Raw genomic sequence first — 20,852 nt, forward strand, 5'->3', positions numbered from 1 at the left:
ATGGCTGTGTTCAAGTTCGCTGTGGGTCTGCTGGCCCTGCTGCTGGTGTCTGCCTGGGCTGAGGAGGTGGAGGTGAGGCAGTTTCACAGTATAACACATGCAACCTGTCTTCTCCTTCATAGATTCATGGCAACACATTAAATATCCAGCTTTGTCAAATCAGTATTGAGATGAATTCAAAGACTTTGCTAGATCTCACATCAGCAAAATGCATTTTAGGACATCAAATAAAACATATGGTTTATGGTCAAATGGTTTAATCTATTCTCGCTCTCTCTCTGTTTACACGTTCCACCTGCATTCTTCTCCTTTAGACAGGTAAAAACCCCAATTTCATAATACAGCTGAACACTGCATGAATGCATATATACAGTATATATATATTTATATATCAGAGTTTATGTGATGTTCGAAGGTAGTTTTATAATTCTATAATTTTATAATTGTATAAGTCACTGTTCTCTTCCTCCCAGATGAGATTGTGGAGGACACCAATGCTGAGCTGTCTGTGTCTGAGCTGCTGGAGAGAGCCAACAGGGACCGCAGTATGTCCACCTCCACTTTCATAAATCAGCTGTCCTATTTAATTAATTATTGATTAACTATTGCAAAACAACATTGTAAATGTAAACATCTTCTCATGTAATGAAGAAATAACTTGGTGTTAGGGTTATTGCTCTAGTAGAAAATAAACAATGGGGTGAATGTATCTCAAGGTTTTTCCTAAGATGTAACTTTAGCTCATTTGCTTATTTTAACCGTACTGTTACACCAACGATTAGGCCATTCTGCAGCACTTAGAGAACAGGTGTATGGCAATAGAACATGTATCGAAGATTTATTTTTATTCTTAAGCCGGACAATATTGATCAGTTGTAACCGCAGTGCTCTCTGCTGTCTCCCTCCTCCAGCTCCTGACTTTGATGAGCCCGAGCTGATGGGAGACATCGCTATCAACTCTCCTGATGAGAGGAACGCCGACCCCTGCACTTCCCGCGGTTGCATGTGGGGCAAGTACAATGACGGCAAAGTCTACGTGCCCTACGTCATTGCCAACCACTACTGTGAGTACAGTTTGCTCAATGAAGCAGCAAAAGTTGACAGTCCATACAATTCATACTAACTGCTTTTTTTCTTTCATGTTGGCTAGTTTACTGGTCACAACTAAACCTACTCACACAGTCTTTCCGCCGGTGATTATTTAAGTGTTTTTTTTACTGCTTCGACAGCTTCCCGCGAGCTGTCTATCATTCAGCGTGGTCTTGACTCCTTCTCCTCCATGTCCTGCATCCGCTTCAAGCGCCGCTCCAACGAGAGGGACTACCTCAGCATTGAGTCTCGTAACGGGTATAAACCAAAAATCACAACTCCAGGCATTACACATAATGTTCCTGAATGGCTGTTCATCTTTAACTGCCAATGTAATGTACATTTCTCAACCTTTTGTTAACTTAACATGCCTTTTCCATCCCACACCCCTAGATGTTACTCCTACGTTGGTCGTACTGGTAACGCTCAGACCGTGTCTCTGAGCCGTTCCGGCTGCTTGTACCACAACACCGTCCAGCACGAGCTGCTCCACGCTCTGGGCTTCAACCACGAGCAGACCCGCAACGACCGTGACAACTACATCCGTGTGGTCTGGGAGAACATCATTACCGGTAGGATAAGGATCTAAACTAATGATCAAAAACATTATTTTCCCCTCCGTTTTAGTATTTGTAATGTGGGTATTACTTGTAACATGAACTTGGAGATTCCCATATAGTGTATAAGATCATCATATATTCGTATAGTAGGCAGAGACTTTTTCAAAAGAATTGTCAACAGCAGAGATTACATGTAGAAGTAAAAACTGTTTCTTTCACACAGACATGAAGCACAACTTCAACAAGATCAACACCCTCAACCAGGGAACTTCCTATGATTACAACTCCGTCATGCAGTACCACAAGTCAGTAACACAATGCATGCTGATCTACTCTCCCAAATAATCTTCACTGATTCATGAATTGATTGAGCAACCCATTCATTATTTAATTCAGTCATTCATCCATCCATCCAGTCAGACAGTAATTCATTAATTGACTTACTTATCTACTACCTGACTCATTTACTAAATCAGTCTACCAACCAATCATCCACCCATCTGCGAACTTCCTTTAAGGAGAAAAACAGGAGTTTAATGTGCAACAGTTCACTGAACACACACGTGTTGCCTCCAGGTATGCATTCTCCAAGAACAACCGCCCTACAATGGTGCCCATCCCTAACAGCAATGTTGAGATTGGCAAGGCCACCCAGATGAGCCAGAATGACGTCAACAGGCTCAACAGGCTGTACAAGTGCTGTGAGTATCATTCCTGCACACCTCAATCTAGATGGGCCTGTTATTCCTGCACACCTCAATCTAGATGGGCCTGTTATTCCTGCACTTTCCTTGCTGTAGGGTTTGTTTTGTTTTCTGATACGCACTGGGACCCGATAGCTTGAGCTTGAAAGAAAGCTATCTTTATGTTGATGATGGCATTGGAATCATCTAGGCTGGACTGAAGGTTTTAAACTAAAAACTGTGTAAATATAATTACATGTATTACTGTGCAGTGGACTGTCTTGGGATGGGGTGTCCTCCTAAAACCCACTCTGTGTTTTTCTTATCCGAACAGAAGCTCGCAGGCATTGATCAGGACAACAGCCAGGCTGCCTGAGGGAGAACTCCAGACGTTTAATTCGATGGAACTTTAATATCATCTGATTTGATAGCAATCCTTTGTTGCTCAGCAGGTCAAAATGCATTCACTCAATAAAAGTGCAAAATGAAGGCTTTGGTGTGTTGATATTTTTTTTCTTGTGATTGTACAATGAACAAAGGTCTTCTAACAAAAGAAGAACATAAAGTATTTATGAACAGAAATGGCACATTTCACCCGGGGTACTCTGAATATTTTGTGTCACAAAATGTGCACACCAGAGAATCTAACAAAAAAAGTGCTATATCCCCTTTGTATTTTCATTACACATGGAATTAAATTTCCTTATTCTCTGGTTTTCAAAAAATAGTTGCACAAACAATACTGTACTGCACAAACTGCTTTGAATTGACCAGTCGACCAAAGTTTTGAATGTGGCAGAAGCTGGAGGCCACCAATGGCCTACAAAAAACTTTACTCAACACAGAACTGTTTGGTGGGTAAATAAAAGCATATTCAACACGCAAACATAAGAAACAGCGTTGCTATAAATATAAAAAGACATGAGTTTTTAATGCATCGGTGCATCAACAGCAGCTTCTAGGGTTGGGAACATTAAATCTCTCAGGAATACAATAATCATGATGAATCCTGTTATACTTTGCTAATGAACTGTTTATAATAAACCACCAACATGTGGATCAGTAAATTACATTCGACATGTTATTATGGTTCGCGTTTTAGGCAGAGAATAAAATGCATCTCCTTTGTGGATCTCTCTGCATGTTCTTGATTACACTGATTGTGGGAGGGAGGCAGCACACCTATCCTCGCTGGAATTAATTATCATAACCACGTGCAGGGATATATTTAGAAGTGTCCAGGACGATGCCATGTCATTAATCAACAACAACCATAACTCTCCGATCACACCCTGCGCACACATGTTTCTCTGCTCTGGACATCTTTTTCTGGAAAACAAAAGAGTAATTTTTCTCGTGACGTATGACACAGCATTTGCCTGGTACTTGGGGGCGATATTGGTTCAGGAGGTAGAGGAGTCGTTTAGCACTTGGAAGGTTGCTAGTTCGATCCCGACTCACCAAGTGTCGAAATGTCCTTGAGTATGACACTGAACCCCCAAACACTGTGCTGGTTGGCAACTTAGATAGAAAATAGAAGCTTCTGCCATCTGGTGTATGAATGGATAGATGTCTGAGGCATTCATCTGCAAAGCGTTATATAAATGCACTCCATTTACTGCACTTAATCATAACATCTATCCTGGGATCATGAAATCATTGTTTAACTGAATTCAGTAGATACAGTAACTGCTATGATTTTCCAACCGTACTCCAAATATTGATGTAACACTGAAAATCACTCCCATAGGATGACACCAATGTTATGTACACAGTAATATTCCTATATCTAGAAGAAAACCTCTACCCTCCACAGCACCAGCGCTTTTGCAGAACATGGATTGTAATATCCAATAGCTGATGGGTGTGAACATGGATTTTAATATCCACCAACTTATGATGGGCACTGAGTTTGAACATGGATTGTAATATCCAACAGTCCAGTCATGGGGCTGAAATAGTTCTTTCCTTGTTGGACCTTAACTGTCAGATGAGAGAGTAAGATGCGTAGAGTAAGATGTGTAGATTAAGATGTGTAGAGTAAGATGCATAGAGTAAGATGTGTAGATTAAGATGTGTAGAGTAAGATGCGTAGAGTTAGATGTGTAGAGTAAGACGTGTAGAGTAAGATGTGTAAAGTAAGATGTGTAGAGTAAGATGTAGAGTAAGATGCGTAGAGTTAGATGTGTAGAGTAAGATGTGTAGAGTAAGATGTGTAGAGTTAGATGTGTAGAGTAAGACGTGTAGAGTAAGATGTGTAGAGTAAGATGCGTAGAGTTAGATGTGTAGAGTAAGATGCGTAGAGTAAGATGTGTAGAGTAAGATGTGTAGAGTAAGATGTGTAGAGTTAGATGTGTAGAGTAAGATGCGTAGAGTTAGATGCGTAGAATAAGATATGCACCGACCAACGTATGATGGAGCCCATGTAGTAAGGAGTAGATTCACACAAAAAAAACTTTAAGATCTTCATCAATCATTTGTTATTAACACATAAATCATGTGTTATTATCAGACCTTCATTCTTCAGGCGTATATCCCTTTGTCTGTGACGCTGTACATCTTTTGGCACCCCCCATTTCACCACAACCATCCTCCTGCCCTTAATTAAAGAGTCCTAGTTTAAGGAGAAAAAAACGATCAAACAGCAAGTGAGATGAGGCCTGCAGCTGCTGCAGAGCTCACAGGGGAGGAGCGAAAAATTAACCATGGTAACATCTCATGGAAAAATATTAAATTCATGGCTTGTTTTTATCATTCTTGGCAAGCATTCATTTTTGGAGACTCGAGTTGCTCCCTGATACACACTAAGATATAGAAGTATATGGCCACTTGTTTCATAGCAATTTAACCCAAATTGTTGAAATTGAGAGTTCATCCAGGCTTTTATTCAATCAGTCTTTGCGGTCTGTGGGGGTTACTGCCATCATTAGCAATCATTCCAGCTCAGAAAGAATAGTTAGAAGTTTACATCACCTAGTTCTCAGTGTCAGTTAGAGATATAAGTGGCATTTTTTGATAAAGCTTCTGTTGCACATCTTGAAGTGGCTGTGAATTGACTGAACTTCATCATCAAAACTTCACAATAGACTGAAATTAATAGTTCTTTCACATGTTTAAAAACATCCACTTCGTGTATACTCTTGGCCTACTGTTGAAATAAATCCTCTACCTCAACACTTAAATCTTCTGGGACTCTTTTCTCAGATAAAATTACATTTCTATGACAAGACAAACATTATTACATTACATTATGAAACTTGATGTCAACAGGTGAACCAAACCATTTTTTTACTGATTTAATCAAATATAAAACATTAAAGAATGAAATATAAATATATTATTAAAAAATGCTTAAATTAAATCAAAGAATGTTGACCACATATTGTACAATTTAATGCAATACTGAGGGACTAATAACTGAGGCTAGGTATTGGTTTACTTGTAGCTGTATTGAAATGGTATTTGCAATGACACAACAAAAGCTCAGATATATCCATGTCACCAGTCAACATGGTGCCAAGTAATTTGGGAAAGGAACACCTGAATGTTCCTTGCCAAGGCTGTGCACATATTGATATATGATAAAACCGCCAGAACATGTTATAATTTCCTATATGTTCCCATGTCTCTGCAAGAATTAGCATGAAAGCAGGAGTTACTGTTTGCTCAGATAAAAAGTGCCCAAGCAAGCACATGGTTTGAGTCCGTTTGGCCATATTTGGGATGCATTATCAGCACGTGTGCGAGGGAACAGGTATAAAACGTTGCAGTCCTGGCATGGTCCAGCAGTCAATGCCTTTCTGACACTTCAAAGGTAAGTCACTTGTGTGAAAGGACAAAAATCTAATGCATACAAGTGTTTTCTTTCATTCTTTCTGTTTTAGTCTTTTAATTAGAGGCTTCGTGGCATCTTGTATGAAAACATACAATGAATGCAAGCTGGTACACATTTTTTTATTTGACAACTAAACTCAACATAGCATGGGACTCACGTACATTCATGGTGCTGGTAAAAGTGTAAATACGCCTAACAATCATCATTTATTGTAATCCTAATATCTCATAGGTAGAGAGTAACACGATCACTACGAAAAGGATAACTGTAAAAATAAAAGCTACCATTCTCCACCCAAAACAACTACCACTAACATGCAATGCTTAACTGTGTTGTATACTCATGTTTGTTTTCAATTCTGTACACAGTCTGTCATGGCTGTGTTCAAGTTCGCTGTGGGTCTGCTGGCCCTGCTGCTGGTGTCTGCCTGGGCTGAGGAGGTGGAGGTGAGGATCGTTGTCCCATATGGACGTCTTTAATTCTACACATGCAACCTGACCTTACGTCGTCGAGGTCTTACTCCAAAGTCACTCTCTATCTGTCACTGACAAGCCTTTCTATTCTCTCAGGGCACATATGTCCAATTCAATTTATGTCACGGGCCAAACTGTAATCTAAATCTAGCAGGAAATCTACAATACGAAACTATGCATAAAATGGGTGTAATGTATATTCCACTTTGCCCACAATCAATTTAGTTTCTAACTGCAGAATTTAAGCAGGTTTTGATGTGATAGAAGTAATCAACAAACAGAAATATATTGTAAGAACTCACATTTTGCACATCAGCACTCCTAGCATAGCAATAACTCTAACTCTAAATCACTTCTGACAGATTAATCGGTACAAGCTTGTTGGTTCCATTGTTCTTTTCACCTGTGCGTGCTCTCACACTTGACAAATATTACAGAACACTTTTCACCTGTTCATGCTCTCACACTTGACGACTATTTCAGAACACTTTTCTCAACAAACTTGTAAATATGTAATATTTCATTCCCTACTCTTACGTAACAATGATTCCTGCATCCCTGAATTTATATGCTATACTATATATATATATGTATATATATTATGTGATGCAAGACTGATTTCATCTGAAATTATTACAAAATGAATGTGTTCTAACCTCTCATCTCATTCTTTCTTTTCTCAACAATACCATATGAATCCTGCTACCTCTCTCAGACAGGTGAGAAAAAAAACTATCTATCAATTTATTGTAGTCAAGCTTCGGTAATGAGTGAATTCCTAAAAAAAAAGATACCACCTTAATTAAAAGAGTATCTTTGACATGTGCTTCATAACTGAATTCCTTCTTCATAATTAAATGAACTATCCCTGTCATTGAAATGACCCAAAGTGCCTGCAGCTGATGATGTGTGATGTCTGTGTGTGATGTCTGTGTGTGTGTGTGTGTGTGTGTGTGTGTGTGTGTGTGTGTGTGTGTGTGTGTGTGTGTGTGTGTGTGTGTGTGTGTGTGTGTGTGTGTGTGTGTGTGTGTGTGTGTGATGTCTGTGCTGCTCCCAATAGAGAATGCTGTAGAGGAGGACACCACTGCCGAGCTGTCTGTCTCTGAGCTGCTGGACAGGGCCAACAGGGACCTGAGTATGGGCACCCCGCCATTATATCATATCACCTGATGCTAAAACTATATATATATAAATTATTATGATGTACTAATACAGATATATTATTCCTTATTGGCTTAATTGTTGTCTTGTATATGTTCTGATTGCAGATTACAGTAATAAAACTATTATTTGTTATGTGCTTGAATGGTAAATTAATTAGTTATATTATGTACATATGCCTACAGAAGAAAAACAGCAGTAGGCCCTATACATTAACAGATGTGAATGATATTGTAGGCTACTTTTCCACATTTTCACACAGACATTTTATCTATTGTAATAATTGTGTGGTTTTTTCACGTAAACTGTTTTGTAAGGGTTAGGATGCTGTTGGATCCGGTCTATAATAATGGTCTCTCCAATTCCCTCCTCCAGCTCCTGACTTTGATGAGCCCAAGCTGATGGGAGACATCGCCCTTTACGACGAGTCTGAGAGGAACGCCGACCCTTGCACTTCCCGCGGTTGCATGTGGGGAAAGTACAATGACGGCAAGGTCTACGTGCCCTACGTCATTGCCAACCACTACTGTGAGTCCAGTTTGCTAAATAAAACAGTGAAAAAGTTGACAATTCATACTAACTGCATTCTCAGTGAGAAGGATATTCTGGTCTGTTCCAGCAACCTCTGTGCTGTATCACTGTTTTTTTGTTTGTTTGCGACAGAAATCTTCATAAATACCGCTAGTGACAGTGAATGACAACATTATCACAATGTGATGATGAGGTTTTTCCCCCCACATGGTTCATCTTCACAGTTACTCTGATGTGTTGCTACCCTGTCACTCTCTAAGGAGACTTGCCAAATAAGGCGATGTTTAATTTTTCACTCCCAACAGCCTCCCGCGAGCTGTCCATCATTCAGCGTGGTCTGGACTCCTTCGCCTCCTCTTCCTGCATCCGCTTCAAGCGCCGCTCCAACGAGAGGGACTACATCAGCATCGAGTCTCGCAGCGGGTGAGCTACCCCCACACCATTCAGATCATGCTCAACAGTAGAGTAGTCTACTGTCAATTACACCTGTGTAAAGCAGCTCCTGGAATTGATCCTATCAACACTATGTGTTGCATTCCAAATCTGATCAGAAGTGGAGAAGTATGACCTGATCTTAGTATTATTTCATTTGGTATTACATAAACCAAGAGTGTAAGTGTCTAACAACAGAGATTTATCAGATACGAGAAAGTGAGGGTCCGTCCGTATCTTTTACGTCTTTCTATGGGCTGATATGGCTATATATCACTATCTTCTCTGACTAGCGTTTTTTATTATTATTTTTTATTTTGGTGATTGATTGTTTTACCCTGTAAAGCACCTTGAGATTTCATTGTATTTTCAAGTGTGCTATATAAATAAAATCCATTATTATTATTATGTATTATTATTACTATGCCTACAAAGCTGTCTGTATAAGCCTCTGAGGTCTGTAAGGCTCGTTTACTGTGATAGTGACCCTGTTATTGTTTTTGACCTCCGTCCTCCAGATGTTACTCCTACGTTGGTCGTACTGGTAACGCTCAGACCGTGTCTCTGAGCCGCTCCGGCTGCCTGTACCACAGCACCGTCCAGCACGAGCTGCTCCATGCTCTGGGCTTCAACCACGAGCAGACCCGCAACGACCGTGACAACCACATCCGTGTCTACTATGAGAACATCATTGATGGTGAGACAGTAACAATCACTCCTACTAGTAGTTTTCTCAGAGATAATGCTCCGATTCATATTCAAATATCTTCTTTCAGGAGAGACAGCGTGTATTTATAACACAAACTATTCTTGCATGTGATTCCTATAGATATGAAGTACAACTTCAACAAGATCAACACCCTCAACCAGGGAACTTCCTATGACTACAACTCTGTCATGCAGTACGAGAGGTTAGTGGCATCAAATTCAAAACAAACAATTAGATTATGTGTTTTAAATGGGATGAATCTCATCCCTCTTCATGTATGTAGTCAGGTGTATATAGTACTAAAAACTGTGTAACTTATGTATGGGTCTCCAGTACATTCGCTTTTCTAGAGTAGCCTACCAGAAGAACCATTGAAGATTGTATAGTCATGTGAGAACAATTTTGATCATAGCCTTTAAAGCAGTTTTTAGTGATGCAGAGTAATACATAGTTTCACCCCAGTAAAAAAAAAAAAATTACGATACAATTGTCCCCAGTTTTCCCATACCTCAAACCATTTAGTATGTGCTTGAAAGTGTTCTTTTATTAGATTCAACAGATTCTTGCTGTATTTTCACAGTAACCACAATTTTTAGATACACTATATTAAAGTGTAGCACAGACAAGTGCAGCAAAGTGCTGTGAATATTGGACTTACATTTAAAGCATTCAAATCACATTATGAAGCGCTGCATTAATACAATTATATTTCTGGGGTAGTATACTTGATCCGAATACACTAAATATCAGGTAAAAGGTTAGGGTCACTCTTTATGTGGATGGTCCTCTACAGACTGTCTACAGATGCTCAGATTATAAACAAACTATCTGTTGAAACTCTGTTACCTACAATTTATGGTTAAGGTTAGGGTTAAGGGTTGGGTTTGGTTAAGGTGATCAGAAAGACTGAACTTGAATTTCAACAAACCATCTGTAAAGTCTCTGAAGGCAGACTTTCCAATGAAAGTGTTACCAGTATTTAGTACTAATTAATACAAATTAGTGTAAGTACACTGAAGTAGTACTCAGGGAGAAATGTTCTTGTAATTAGTACATTTGAAATAGATTGTTTGCACTTATATTTAGAACACAAAACAATCATGTACTTCCTGATATTAAAGTACATATTAGTACAGTAAAATATACTGCATATTTATCTGGGCAAAGAGTCCAGAATTTTAGTAAACAAAGCGGTTCCAAACTGAACTACATGTTCTCCCCATGTTCTCCAGGTATGCCTTCTCCAAGAACAACCGCCCCACCATGGTGCCAATCCCCAACAGCAACATCGCTCTCGGCAAGGCCACCCAGATGAGCCAGAGCGACATCAACAGGCTCAACAGGCTGTACAAGTGCTGTGAGTAGCATTCAGTCACCACACCTCAATCTAAATGTGCCTGGGAGGTGTTATTATTCCTGCACTTTCCTCGCTGTAGGGTTTGTTTTGTGTTCTGTTACGCACTGGGCCTCGATAGCTTGAGCTTGAAAGAGAGCGATCTTTATTTAGATGATGGCATTGGAATCATTCAGGCTGGTTTAAACAGACTACCGTGTAAACATGATGGAGTTTGAGATTATGCTTCATTGTTCTTAGGAAATTGAACTGTTGTGAAGAGAGTGTGTTGGTCTTCCTTAGTCAAGTAGATATGAGGAAGGTTTTTGATAGTTGTCAAATTAGGTTTTAGAAATACTGTCAGTGATGTTTGAATATGAGCAGTGCAAGACATGACTGAAAGGTTTTTAACAGATATGGCATAACCCATTTCTGAAACCTTACGTTTAATAACCAGTAAACATTTTTTGTTCAATAAAAATGTGTTCTGGCAGCAGCATTACAAATGACGTGTTCATTAACAAATTGTATAGTATTAACATCCATTTCAGGGTAAGCTTTAGTTTTGGCAAGTGACCTTTCTTCCCTCCTTGTCTAAACAAGCCTTTATTGTCCACAGAAACGAAGGCAAATTGACCAAATTTGACATCCATTCCACCAACTTCTGAAGTCAATTACCATCAATAAACATAATTTGGTGCAATAATGATGTCTTATGCTCATCTTTTCTCTAATTTTGTAGAAGAAAGTGTAACCTGATGTCAAATGGTTTTGCTTCCGTTATTAGAGAGGTTTTATGTTAGGATTCAATAAATGTTAGGGCCTGTAAGTGTACAGTGTGAAATGTATCATAAAGACATTTTAATAGCAAGCCAATCCCAGTAAGGTATTTTGCCCAGTAATCAATAAGCAAAACAAAATGGTAAAAACATTACAGTAATGCCTGATCATTTTGTATGGACATTTGATTAGAATTAAGTTCCTATGAATATTTTTTTTTAAATGTCCTCTGAACAGCAACTATACCTGGGTGTATGCTTTGTTCAAGGTTAATGTTTTACCATTTGCTATCTGTAGTTGAATGAACACACCACCAATTGGTCATTGGAGTTCAAATGCCACAGGGAAGAAAACAGGGAAGAAGTGGAATCCATGAGAAGTGGTTCAACATGCACCAGGCGCATTATAGCATGGGGATATCATTGGGCAGGTACAGGGTGGAAGAGCAGGGTTTGGGCTAGGTGACAGTTGAAAAGTATGGGGTAAGGCAACATTGCTAGCGAGGAGCCAGATGGTAACTAGCTTTGTTCACGAGCAAGAAGAGGAAACTAGACGAGCAGCAGCGGCTTCTGAAGCAAAACAAGGCAATGGATGAACTGGCATGGTGTTGAGATGAGGAAGATCAGCTGGAGAGAACTTTGGGCTATGGACACAAACCGCCTTAAATCCATTATTGTAGCCATTTATGATGTCCTTCCAACTCTGCAGAACCTAAGTGGGTGAACACAGAAGCTGGAAGTTGTGTTTGGGTGTTGGCTCATTAAAACATATTTTGTCTGGATATAAAATTAGCCTGACCGAGGATCGCTACATGTGGAGACATAGCCGATGACAGGGACAGTAGGTTTTATTTGGTGCGAGAGGCCCAGAAAAGTGGATACCAGGCATGTACAAAGAGTACTGGCAAATGGAGCAATTGTTGTGACTGACTGTGAAACCAGACATGGTGTTGTATTCTGAGTGTGAGCCCTTTGTTTACTTTATTGAGTTAATGATTCCCTTTGAAGATACAATTGATGAAGAATTTAAAAGGAAGGAGCTATAGTATGCGGTAGCGGAAGCAAGGCAACGAGGTTGGCAAGCACACACAAGACCAGTGGAGACAGGTTTAAGGCTTTGTAGCTAAATCAGCCAACACCTCTGTTGGATTTTGGTTTTTGAGGACGGTCACTCAAAGGAGCTTTAAAGAAGTTGTCTGAGGCTGCTGAAAAATCGAGCCAGTAGGTTGTGGCTGAGGCGCTTGCAGACTACTTGGGGTCGTGAATTACCCTGAAGTAAAACTGAGATATGTGAAATCATGAGCATGAAGGGGGGTAGCTCTGGGACGTCAGACACTGTTGGGCCTTCTGGAGGTGTTGTGGGCCTAATTCAACGAAACACTGATGAAGGAAGGTGTCCGCTTGAAAACCCCAGTGAAATGCTCATGAGAGAAGCTTTGTTGTTGTTGTTGTATCCTGCTGCTCAGGTTCTATGGTTAGGCAGTCTTGTTGTTGTGTTTAGCACTTGTGAGCTACAGACAGGGCATGTTGTACTGTGAAGGAGGGCCTTTAAGGATCCCGGGTGCAACATATGGCACGCGTTGTGGCTGTGTCCAGGATCTATGGTTGGGCAGTTGTTATATTGTTTAGGTTAGGTTGCTGGCCATGTGACAGTGAGAGGATTGGTCACTGTGGGAAGTCCCCAACCAATAGCACAAGGAATCTAACATAATTTCCTCTGTATAACTAACATAAAAAAAGATATTAACTCCCTGGCTCACAGGTTCTCAGACGTTCTGAATTCTGCTGAATCTACTGTTCATCTGGCGAGATTTTCAGCTCACCTCAGGTGCTAGTGTCAGCCACAATAATAAAACTGCAGTATGTGCAACACTATGCTGCTGCTGGAGCCATCTGTAAGAGCCTTTGTGCTACTGTATGTCAGTGGTGCCAGTGTTCACTGGAAGGTGTGTGCTTGTGTGTGTGTATGTGTGTGTGTGTGTGTGTGTGTGTGTGTGCGTGTGCGTGTTGGGGGTTGGGTTGGGTGAGGTCTATGTGGGTACATGTGCGTATGTGTGTATGTGTGGTAGGTGGGGGGTCTAAGTGGGTACATAGTGTGCGTGTGAGGGTGTGTGAATGCATGGGTGTGTCTGTGCGTGTATGTGTGTCTGTGTGTTTTTGGTGCAGGGTGGGGGGTCTATGTGGGTACGTGTGTGTGTGTGTGTGTGTGTGTGTGTGTGTGTGTGTGTGTGTGTGTGTGTGTGTGTGTGTGTGTGAGCGATACCCCTACCCCAAACACACCACCATCCTGCTCTGCACCCCCACCTCTAGTGAGCAGCAGGGGTATGGATGCCTTCAGTATCCATAGCTAGCGTGAGCCACATGACTGGTCTCTTAGCAACAGCACAGAAACTGCAGACAGGGTATGCTGTAAAAACTATCCTCTGGAGTGCCTCTGAGTTATTTTATGTTGTACCTTGTGAAGCAATGGCCTTCACATGGATTCTGTCTCTGGCTCTTTTTCATTCAATCAATTGTGCTCTTATCAGAAATGGAATGCAGTTCCCTGTAGCCTCTTCAAAACAAGGGATTGAGAAAACATGAACTCAGCACACACAGTGTTATCTCTTTTCATCTACCTGTAAAATAACCCAACACATGTAATCCATTGGTACAGCATTCAACACAGAAAATCCAAAAAGATATGGGTGTGTAGAAAATGACTATTATCCCCTCAATAATATTTAATCCACAGGACTATATGCCTGCTGTGGTATTGCATTTCTATAGCTAATCTGGCAACTGTGTGATGGTTTTTTCAAACACCACTTTCCCTGAATATGAAATAACTGTCTACTGTCCTCATTCGCAGTACTTGTGGTCAACAGAGTAAAAACCACAATTACAGAGGTACCTGTGAGGTGGACAGAGGCCAAATAAATGTGTCTGCCCTCGGTTCCAATCCTGACGTGCTGTAAGCTGCATTCATATACATGGCAGCTAGAGCATCCACCCTAAGGAGGGTATTTCGTGTCAATGACTCCAAAATGCAGGATGTATGGGAAAATATGAAATGTAGGATAGATGTTAAAGATAAAGGATGTAGGATGTAGGATAGGTTAACACTTAGGGTTCACATCTAGAAATAGAACAGAGAGAACAATTAGAATGTCAGATGTACTGAAAATTTGAAGACGGTTAAGCTTTGTGTGTTTTGTGGTTCAACATGAGTCCGTGCTGCCTCTGTCAAACACATCTGCTGGTAGCTACTGTGACTGGTTCTTGGAGATGGGAGAACTTATTTCCATTCGTTCCACGGCACCAGACATCCACACTGTGAAACAAATGGAAGCCTATGGAGAGGAAATGGAAAAGAAAAGATGCGGTCTCCTTGAACTGACAATATGAGCTATTGGTGAACGAGACAACTCTCAAATGGAGACACATAAACTTCAATTTTCCACGAACTTCTGTGGTTCAGCATGAGGTCTACATTTCCACCAAATAAGCACACTTAGTAAGCACACTTCTCATTTGTATGCTAAATATAAAGAAAGGGCATGTCTTCTTTTATACATCTTATTGAAATATACTTTAAATAGACTTTTATGTTTTTAAGAAGTGTATTTGTGATTGGGCTGGTAAGTTTCAAATTTTATTTCAGTATTCAATTTCAATACACTTTCTGTAATATAGTTCATACATGAAAGTGTATCTACTTTTAATGTCTATTGAAGTGTACTATTACAAAAATGTATTAAGTTCAATACAATGTAATTGCTATTTTATAGTTCTATAAATAGGTTTATTTACTAACATACTAAAGCGTACTTGGCCGACATGACATGCAAAATGTATTCAACTAGTACGTCAAATTAAATGTTTTGCTAGAGAACAGCTAGCATGTTTTGAAATGACTCCCCATATATAATCTATTTTCAAAACTGGTGTTATCACATTGCTATATTATAGAAATCTCCTGATTGAAGTGAGACTGGTATAACACATAATAGCCTATGAACACATTTGTGGCAATGCCTTGGACACCCATTCCTAAAGCAGTGATTTAAAACAGGCAGAAAAATGGTAAGTTATGTCTTGCTTGACAGCTCAGACATATGTGCACTTCCACTGCCATGAGAGAGTGGATGAATACAATATTTTGGCTTCCGACCCATCGCTTCCCTTTGTCACAGGTGTGCCACGCGGACGGCGAATGGCGAGAGACGCCATCTCATCCCCGCAACTCTATTTAAGTCCTCGTGGTAGACCTCTCCCTGTTCCCCTCCTATCCCATTTTCTCCACACGCCATGGGAGGTGAGAATGGATTTGAGCGGGTCTCAGGGGGCTTGCTTGGCACTATCACTTTTTTTTTTTGCCGCAGGCTCTGACAGATGGTCTATTACCAGATCCACACCAGAGGAGGTGTGGAAACAAACGCTCAGTGCACTTGCAAGACTCATTCTCAGAGACCAGGAGAAACAGAGCGAGAGAGAGAGAGAGAGAGCAAGAGAGAGCAAGAGAGAGAGAGACAGACTCCTTCTCAGAGACCAGGAGAAACAGACAGAAAGAGAGAGAGAGAGAGAGAGAGAGAGAGAGAGAGAGAGCGAGAGAGAGAGAGAGACAGCTTGAACTGGTGATGGATCTTCCGGTGCAATTTCATTAAAAGGGATTAGGCTGCGAGTTTAGATTTACTCAGTGATATTGAGCAAGTGTCTGTCCTGAGAACACCTTGAACAGAGAGTGTGCGACTGGTGTTGCAATGACATTATCAGACAAACCTACACTGTACTGTCCTTTCTCTCGTTGAATCAGCTAACAGGCTCGTATCTCCCTATGTGCTGCTTTAATCACCTTGGCATTAATACACATGCACAGATGACAGTCTGGAGCACTTGTAGATGACTTTCTTCCTAATTTCAATACCTTTGCACACTGTTAAGTTGTGTTATAAAGCTTTTATGTACGTACATACTTTCATACATACATATTTCCCCAGCCAACCATTTCAGTAATACACTGATATTTCTGAATTGTGTCATTTCATGAGAACTGCAGGGCCTTTTGAAGCTTACCTGAGCTGGAGAGACTCCCCTTCAAACAGTGCAGCCACAGCATTGAGTGTGAACTGATGACTAATCCCTCCTTCACAGATGTACCCGGCCAGAAGGAGACGATCAATACCCTTGACCCGAGTATCTACAAAGGCAATGCCAATTTTCCAGGCCCTTCTATCTATCTCCTGCCAAGGAGTGGAGACACTCTGTTGCACACAGCAAACAATTAACCCTCGGGTATAAACAAACTCCTTGCACTAAACTGTATAATCTTGCAACAAAACGAAATGAAGTATACAAGTAATGTTTTTAAAACTGGGAAATTCCGGCTGGGTCACAGCGGGACGTTGATCACTGGGGGCAGTCTTCACTGCAGCCTTCACAGGATTTGCCTCATCTTTATGCAGTATATATCAATCTCAAATTGAAACAGAGGGAAACATTTTGTAATAGTTAGATTTACACACAGTTGCCAGTTTATTAGAAACACTTTATTAGAAAGACCAATGCAGTCTATTTATAATAATATTAATATTTAGCATTCGTTTAAACTTATGTAGAGAGATGTTGATAAAACTGCATGTTCATTGCTGTTTGGGGTGCTGTTGAATTGTACGGCTTTATACAGACACGTGTATTTATTATTTTGACCAACCCATTTTGATCAGTGAGGTTAGGCTAAATAACAGAAACACTCAATACAGATTAAAAGCACTACAAACTACATCCTCCAAAATGATCATAGAGTTGAACAGCCACCTCTCTAAAACAGTTTTGACGTGAACTGAACATTATAACAATCATGAAGGGGGATTTATGGTTTTAGACCGTGGTATTAGACGGCAGTAGTTTTTGCTATCCAGAGAGCTGGCGGTCCGCTGGCTTTGCTGCTCGTCGGTTTTCTGGAAGTCCACTGGTGAGTTACAAACAGTCCACTGTTTTGCCACTTACTTTAAAAAAAAATGTCTTTATTCATTTATACTTCTTCATTAGTTTTCACCAACCCTTAACCTTTTTACAGATGTTACCCGCGCGTAACGTAAGTCTTTAGAGACATATTTTACCCTGAGAGCCTTCATGTCCCATGAACGACTTCTGTTTAACAGCTGATACAGTATTTTAAATAGACTATGCCAAGGATATGATTCAGAAATTTCAGAAATAGCTAACATTTGATTTTATTTTCCTTACATCTACGCCCAGTTAAACTAAAGATGATGGTGGTCCAAGAGTGGACCAGAAGTGGCACTCCACCAGCTGCTCACCACCAGCGGGGTGCTAACCAAAATCAGTGGGCCAATATAAATGCTTGCTATCTGGGCAGGTGTACCTTATAAACTGGCAACTGAGTGTAAACTCCTTGCTTAATTGATTGTGAAATAAGATTGTTGCAGCTATATCAGAGCCCTGGATGCTTTCAATGCAGTTGTCTCGTGCAGCTGCTCACTGTCTCGTCTCATAAACATTCTAACAGAGACGCTCGCTGCCAGATGAGCCATGCACTGGGTTACTGCACTCCGCGGCACTGATAGTTTCCACAAGTGTAACCTTGCCTCACTCACCAGAAGCCTGACATTTTCCTCTGGGTTGGTGTCGATGGCAGCGTAACGCAAGCATGTCCACCGGGTTCAGCAATTAATACTATCCTTTTCGCGTGTTAATTAAGCACTTTAGTCACGATTAGAAAAACGTGTCTGCCGAGTGTTATCTCTGCGGGTGAGTGTGGGTTGCAGAAGGTAATTGAATCCTGCTTTGCAGCAGCATTCTTGGACTCGAGGCATGAAAGAGGCTGAGTAATTGCCAAGCGCGGCAGATAAGGCACATCAAGTAATGTGAGCAGATACCATGAATGCAGCAAAACTCCAGCTCCGGAACAGATCTCAGTTCATCCATGGAACTTGGTTAATGGAATCAGAGCTTGTGCGCTGGGAAATATATCTGACAGAGCCATAAGAAGCTTTAAAGCCTCTGTGTTTTGGTCTAACCCAAATTCATGACCCTAATATTAAGCAGCACAGGCTTTAAAGACTAATAAATAAGTACTGAATTTTTTTTTCTCGCAAAATACTAATCACTAAACAAAGAACAGACTAATCAAAACAAAAAGCCAAACAAAAAGAAAAACAAAAGCGCTTCCTTGTTGTAAAAGTACAAAAAAATACAGCTGAACATTGCAAAAGTAAAGAAACCTGGGAAAAGTTCTACAAAATGGTCATTATTAGACTGCTTTACACACCGAATGCTGGAAGAGGCAATATCCCAATGCCCAAACATGTTCTCAGTCCCACCTTTCACCAGTCACAAGTTTAACACTAAATGTCCTTGTAAATGAAAGGATGTTTGATTTGTGTCCACTCAGACTTGAATGTCAGGGCCGCAGAGTTAGGATGGCTCTATGCAAGACTGAATCCCAGGGTGGGAGATTAAAGAGAATGTGTGGCTTTAGTCTCTGCAGGGGAATCTCAAACAGAAGAGTCTGCAGTGAAGCTAGGCTTCTAGGAATATGAAGGAAGTAAGCAGGGAAGGAAGCCGAGCCCTTCTGTGAATGCGGCCTGCTGCAGATTGAGATAGAAATGAAATGCTCTCTGTGGATTCCGAAAAAATGGCTCCCACTTAACCATCAACGTTAGCAGGAAGCCATGAAAGAAATCCCTCTTAAGTCAACATCAAATACGCCAAGTGTGCAGTCCTCTCTCTCTCTCTCTCTCTCTCTCTCTCTTGCTCTTTTTTTCTCTCTCTCTGTATCTCTCTCTCTCAACAAACAAACAAAAGAAGCCATTTCTGCCTTGGATCCTTCCCTAAAAAAATAATCCATCCACAAAAGGGTGTCATCTGAGAGAGCCAGGACACACTCGCATCCACCCACTCGAACCTGTGCCCCCCCCCCCCCCCCCCCACACACACACACACACATACACACACACACACACACACACACACACACACACACACACACACACACACACACACACACACACACACACACACACACACAGCTTTGGGGGGTGACACATTGGAGTGGAAGCGAGGCATGGAGGTTGGGCTGCCCCAGGGCACTGCCATGTGGTAGGGGCAAAATGCCCAATGTTTCATCCCCACCCTCACTCTCGCTGGCAGGGGGCTCAGGTAGCGGGACCGTGGAGGGCTGATGGCAAAGAACCAGGTGGAGATGTAATAGAATTCGGGAGATTTGTTCCACGAGGGCGACCGGCTGTAACTATGCCAGGGCAGAGGAACAGAACGAGCAAAATAATTTCTTGCTTTCATGCTTATCCCCTCCCCCATCTTATCGACAAAAAAAACCTACCGCAAACATCTTAGAAGGGGATTGTAAACTCTTTTTTGGACCGCTTTCTGGCAACTTCTTCTCTAGAAGCAGCTTGACATGGGATGGATGGAAATTTAAGAACTGTCGCCTTGTTTGCAGGTTGCCAAGGAAGCAGTAGGTGGGATTACCTCCTTGGAGACAACATACTGGTCCCTGAGCTCCAAATCCCTGCTATTTCTGTCTCCTCCTCCAGGCATCTCAGATATTACTGTAACCGTGCTAAAGTTTCTCTACACTGCATATCTACACTGAACATTGCAGTGGCACCCCATCTTGAATCAATTTAAAACAATGAATTAAAGCACTAACAGCAATCAATTAAGTTTGAGCCCAAAACGAATTAAACATTCCGCTCATGTGCAGTTTCAGTTAGAAGTCTGAAGCCTTAGTAATGATGTCTGTATTTGAAAAGAAATCTAGCTCCATAGCAGCAAATGCATTGATCTGTTCAAGTGCTATATTTTAAACAAATTAATTTGTCCATTTCCATTTCCATTTCCATTTCCGAGACACAGCATGCAGACAACTGAATAAGGATGGCCGTAAAACCCCTTAGAGCACTAATGATATGACAAGCGCCAGGATCTGAGGATCACACCCCTCCTTTACGTTAATTATTCATGGTGGTGCTCTGCAAGACTCATCCATCTCATTTGTCTCCTCTCAGTTGGCCTGGAGGAAGGACTGAAGGTGTCCCCCACACTTATTCATGATTTATTCCTCCATGTGTAACAGCGGTAGCTGTATTATTTTTAATGAGGGCTCATGGTAGGTTTGTTATATCCAGACCAGAACCAGTGTTGTTCTGTTTCATTCCACAACCTTTTCTAACAGCGGGAGCTTTTTTCTAATCATGTAATTATGTTGTATTGAAGTGGTTGTCTTTGAATTTAATTAATTCA

The 20,852-nt window shown here is 40.9% G+C and overlaps 2 protein-coding genes across 3 annotated transcripts; both read left to right on the plus strand.

Annotated features, from left to right (window-relative positions):
• On the plus strand, positions 1–2,708 carry LOC105892630 (high choriolytic enzyme 1-like). Its single transcript, XM_042707930.1, has 9 exons — positions 1–129; positions 315–318; positions 474–545; positions 912–1,064; positions 1,230–1,347; positions 1,483–1,661; positions 1,873–1,954; positions 2,226–2,350; positions 2,605–2,708. Exons 1-9 carry the CDS (start codon positions 1–3, stop codon positions 2,706–2,708), a joined length of 966 nt encoding a protein of 321 aa, XP_042563864.1.
• A 3,421-nt stretch (positions 2,709–6,129) lies between these two features.
• Positions 6,130–11,512, plus strand: LOC105892631 (high choriolytic enzyme 1-like). Of its 2 annotated transcripts, XM_031568687.1 has the most exons (10): positions 6,130–6,146; positions 6,536–6,613; positions 7,356–7,359; positions 7,701–7,775; positions 8,177–8,329; positions 8,638–8,755; positions 9,283–9,461; positions 9,594–9,675; positions 10,706–10,830; positions 11,426–11,512. In XM_031568687.1, coding segments are annotated over exons 2-10 (810 nt in total). In that variant the 5' UTR covers positions 6,130–6,146; positions 6,536–6,541; the 3' UTR covers positions 11,428–11,512. The 2 variants fall into 2 exon arrangements, with proteins under 2 accessions (XP_031424547.1, XP_031424546.1); XM_031568686.1 differs by lacking the exon at positions 11,426–11,512 and having other exon boundaries at positions 10,706–10,838.
• Positions 11,513–20,852: the final 9,340 nt, after the last annotated feature.

This window comes from Clupea harengus, chromosome 6 (assembly GCF_900700415.2).
Source record: "Clupea harengus chromosome 6, Ch_v2.0.2, whole genome shotgun sequence".
NCBI lineage: Eukaryota > Metazoa > Chordata > Actinopteri > Clupeiformes > Clupeidae > Clupea > Clupea harengus.

Coding starts and splice junctions, on each gene's coding strand:
- LOC105892630 (XM_042707930.1), top strand. CDS start 1: ATGGCTGTGTTCAAGTTCGCTGTGGGTCTGCTGGCCCTGCTGCTGGTG. Junction 1,065..1,229: donor CGTCATTGCCAACCACTACT/GTGAGTACAGTT, acceptor CTGCTTCGACAG/CTTCCCGCGAGCTGTCTATC. Junction 1,662..1,872: donor CTGGGAGAACATCATTACCG/GTAGGATAAGGA, acceptor TCTTTCACACAG/ACATGAAGCACAACTTCAAC.
- LOC105892631 (XM_031568686.1), top strand. CDS start 6,542: ATGGCTGTGTTCAAGTTCGCTGTGGGTCTGCTGGCCCTGCTGCTGGTG. Junction 8,756..9,282: donor AGCATCGAGTCTCGCAGCGG/GTGAGCTACCCC, acceptor TCCGTCCTCCAG/ATGTTACTCCTACGTTGGTC. Junction 9,676..10,705: donor TCTGTCATGCAGTACGAGAG/GTTAGTGGCATC, acceptor CATGTTCTCCAG/GTATGCCTTCTCCAAGAACA.